The 3,640-nt window shown below is 35.0% G+C and overlaps 1 protein-coding gene across 5 annotated transcripts in view; it reads left to right on the forward strand.

Annotated features, from left to right (window-relative positions):
- The window catches only part of Ptk2 (protein tyrosine kinase 2), a 365,697-nt gene that overhangs the window by 180,465 nt on the left and 181,592 nt on the right, over positions 1-3,640 (forward strand). For all 5 annotated transcript variants that reach the window (XM_023723973.1, XM_023723974.1, XM_023723975.1 and 2 more), the window contains one exon: positions 2,192-2,279. In XM_023723973.1, coding sequence (XP_023579741.1) covers positions 2,192-2,279 — 88 coding nt within the window. The remainder of the gene's footprint in view (positions 1-2,191; positions 2,280-3,640) is intronic.

A 3,640-nucleotide genomic window follows, 5' to 3' on the forward strand; every position in this document is an offset into this window, starting at 1 on the left:
TCCAAGGAGGTGCTTTAGACCACTGAGCCATCTCTCCAGCCCCACATAATTTTTTTTAAAGAGAATAAAAAATAGTAAAAAAGAAAAATAAAGAATTTTGCTAAATAAAGTAATAGGCATTCAACAATGGTTTTTATATTGTGTTTTGTTGTTTTCAAAGTCTAGATTACCAGATATAAGCATGCAACATTGGTAAAACAAAAAAAGGTTACAAGCAATTAAAAGAGAAGAAAAAAATTTAAGCATTAATGGCTCCTTTCAGTAGACCAACAGAAATCAGCAGTGCAATTATCCAAACTATTCTGTATATGTACATAAATACATCTTTTTTCCATCCTTCTTTCGTCCTTTTCCTTATCCCATTTGTTTTTTCCCTTTGAGCAGATTCTTTTCCTTTCACAGTTGTACGGTACCTTTCAGGTTTTATTTACTCTTTCAGAGTGTTACTCTAGCAAGACAATGATATTTACACATGTGAGTCTGATTTATTTCACTTAAGAATATGGTCTCTAGTTGCATCCAGAATCATTTCTTTATATACCAAATCCAAATAATTACATTTCTGATCTTTGATCTTTACTCTGATGAATAAAAGTAGTTTGTATAAAGTAGTTAATACCTAGCAAGTCAAATAAATGAAATGTTATACTTTTGTAAATGTCTAACGCAGATACCAGAAAAAAAAATGTATTATTAAAATATTGTTAAGATATAATATATATAGCTATTATACTCTAAGAGCAAATGTGAAATGGAACCTAATTATTTGGTAACTGTATTTTAATGAGGCAGAACTGGTGTATACTGAATGCATTTGAAACTATTCCTCCTGAAAAATCTTAAATCTAGTTGTGGTTGTGAGCGGTTGTAATTGCAGTACTTGGCTGATGCAAGAGGGTTGCAAATTCAAAACCCGGGCAACTTTATGATTTAGCAAAACTTCGTCTCCAAGTGGATGGATGGATGGATGGTTAGCTCAGTGCAAAGCCTCTTAAGTTCAATTCCCAGTCCCCCATCGTTAAAAGTTTTAAAAACAATAAAAACATACCACTAAGGAAGGCAAGCTTCAGGGTGAAAGAGGGTATTTATTATCCTTACATCCCAAATACACACACACACAACACCACACCTGTATTTCAGTATAGGATAGTGGGAGGAAAGGCTGACAGTTTAGAAGGGGAAAAAAGGATGAGAGGTTTAACAGATACTTTACAAAAGGAGGTGTCTGAAGTGTCTAATGAACATGGAGAAGCACATTCTCATTTTTAATGAAGGAAATCTCAAGTCAGACCAGTATGTACAATTGCTTTCTACAGAAGAAGTAGAAGGAACAAGTTAGAGAATACCAGGTAGAAGTGAGAAATCAGAACATTGTCATGTCATGCTGCTGTTGGGAGTGAGCTGTAATTTAGAGCTTTTTTTTTTTTTTGGCCTACGATGTGGTAATTACAGCAGAAGGTCATGTTTATATTTGTTATGACCCAGTGATTATGCTCCTAGATATAGGCACAAGAGAAATGTGTACATATGTTCACCTGAAGACAATCTATGAGAGCATTCATATAGATAGACACACACAAAGAAAAGGATACAGAAAACATTCCGGAAAAGTTGTTTTAACTGTGGAGCTTAGCTTCCTGAACAAAATAAATGTGTTTTGAGGTATAGAAGAAGAGAGAGAGAAAAAAAAGAGTATTCCTAGTAACCAAATTATTGAAACAGCTTATATAGCTATTGGCTGTACTAAGGATAAGTAATTGTGCTGTGGTATACAATGCAATACATTTTCAGCTGAGATTAAATAGCTACTAGGTATGGATGACTTCCCAGCATATTGTTGAAGGAAAGATGCTACACACTAAAGACAATATAGTATTCCTGTGATGTCAGTTTAGACCTAAGGGAGGTTTGTGGGCAGTGGCAGGACTAGGGATGGTGCTTTCTTTGGGCTGTGGTAGGTGGAGAGTGATTAGTGGGGCTGATGAACTGTGGACTCTCTTCTTACTGTAGCTCATTGCAGAAGCTTTGGGTTGTAGCATGCTCCAAAAAGTATATTTGTTTTGGTCTGAAAATCAATATTTCACTTTAATGATTGTATCAAATTTCAGAATTATTAGCAATGCCATGCATTAATATTCTAATTTTAGACTATGAGGAAATTATTTCTAATTCTTTCATGAATTATTTTTAGATATGAACTGAGAATTCGTTATTTGCCAAAAGGATTTCTAAACCAGTTTACCAAAGACAAGCCAACTCTGAATTTCTTCTATCAACAGGTATAAGAGTGTTTAATCTTATTCATTACATATTTTTATTTTACAGTTGAATTAAACCTAACATTTGAGAGATATAAAATCAAATATTGTGAAATTACAAATTTTTTATATGTGTTAAACTTTTGTATGCTTAGACAAATCTTAAAAGATACTTGTTTATGTGAAGAAGTCCAATCCATGGCCATTGTATTGTCTTTAATTCAAGTATAGTTATCAAGTCTGAAATAAAAAAATTGTCATATGAAAATTACTGTCTGAACTACCTTTTCTGAATAATAGTTTATAACAAAAGCAAATGTTATTAAATGCAGAATGAAGTAATAATACTGAAGATAAATACACTAACATTGTAGAATAGTCCCAGTAGACTAATGAATGTCAAATAAATTACAGTTTTGCCATTAATATACTTGATAACAATTTTATCTTGGTAAATATATTTATTAAACAGCTGCTTTTGACCAGGAATCCAGTATTATAGTTTGCACTTTTGTTTCTTTTATCTTGTCAAGAACTATGGACATTTACCTTTCATTGACCCTATGGTAGTATACACATAACATGTTGTAGAGAAGAGCCTGCTAATCCAGTGCAGGTGTGGAGTCAAGATGGCTACCTGGAAAGTGTCATTGGAAGAGTGTCCACTTTTAGATCACGAAGAGGAGTTGTGTTTTATGGGAGGAACACAGAGGGGAGGGAGGAAATGGGCTGCATTTAAGTTTGAGCTGTGGTTTGGTAAATAATTGATGAGGTTAGGGAATACATCTTGTAAATAGAGTTTAGGTTTTCTCCTGCAGATTATCAAGAGACATTTAAATTTTTTAATTAATGAATGCTTTAATCAGAATTTTAAATTTTTAAACAAGTGTATAAGGTAAAAGTCATTTCGGGGGTTGGGGAGATAGCTTGGCAGTCTTAAGTGCCTGTCTGGCAAACACAAGGACCCACTGGTGGTACATGCCTGTAATCACAGCACTGGGGAGGCTGAGACAGGAGGATCACTATGAGTCCAAGCTGCATAGTGAGACCCTGTACCAAATAAATTAATTAATTAAAAAATATTTTCTGCAATGTGAACAGACCTCCAAAACTTGTAGTTGAAATCTAAACATGTGTGTTCTCTTTCCAGCTGGCCAAATTCAACGCTTTCTCCCATCCAGCTTTCTATTACGATTAACCCAGACTTTGTATTCCTGTCTCAGCCTCCCCAGTGCTAGGATTACAGGCTTGCACCATCATGCCCGGTTTTGGTGGCCAGCATAGCACACCCTGGGATCCAGGTCCATACTTGGTCAGTTCGTATCAGTGTTGGTATGGGTCTTGGGGTCTCTCTCTATCCTTCCCTCCTCCTTCCCTCCCCC

Source organism: Octodon degus, unplaced genomic scaffold (assembly GCF_000260255.1).
Source record: "Octodon degus isolate 3935 unplaced genomic scaffold, OctDeg1.0 scaffold00104, whole genome shotgun sequence".
NCBI classification, from domain to species: Eukaryota; Metazoa; Chordata; class Mammalia; order Rodentia; family Octodontidae; genus Octodon; species Octodon degus.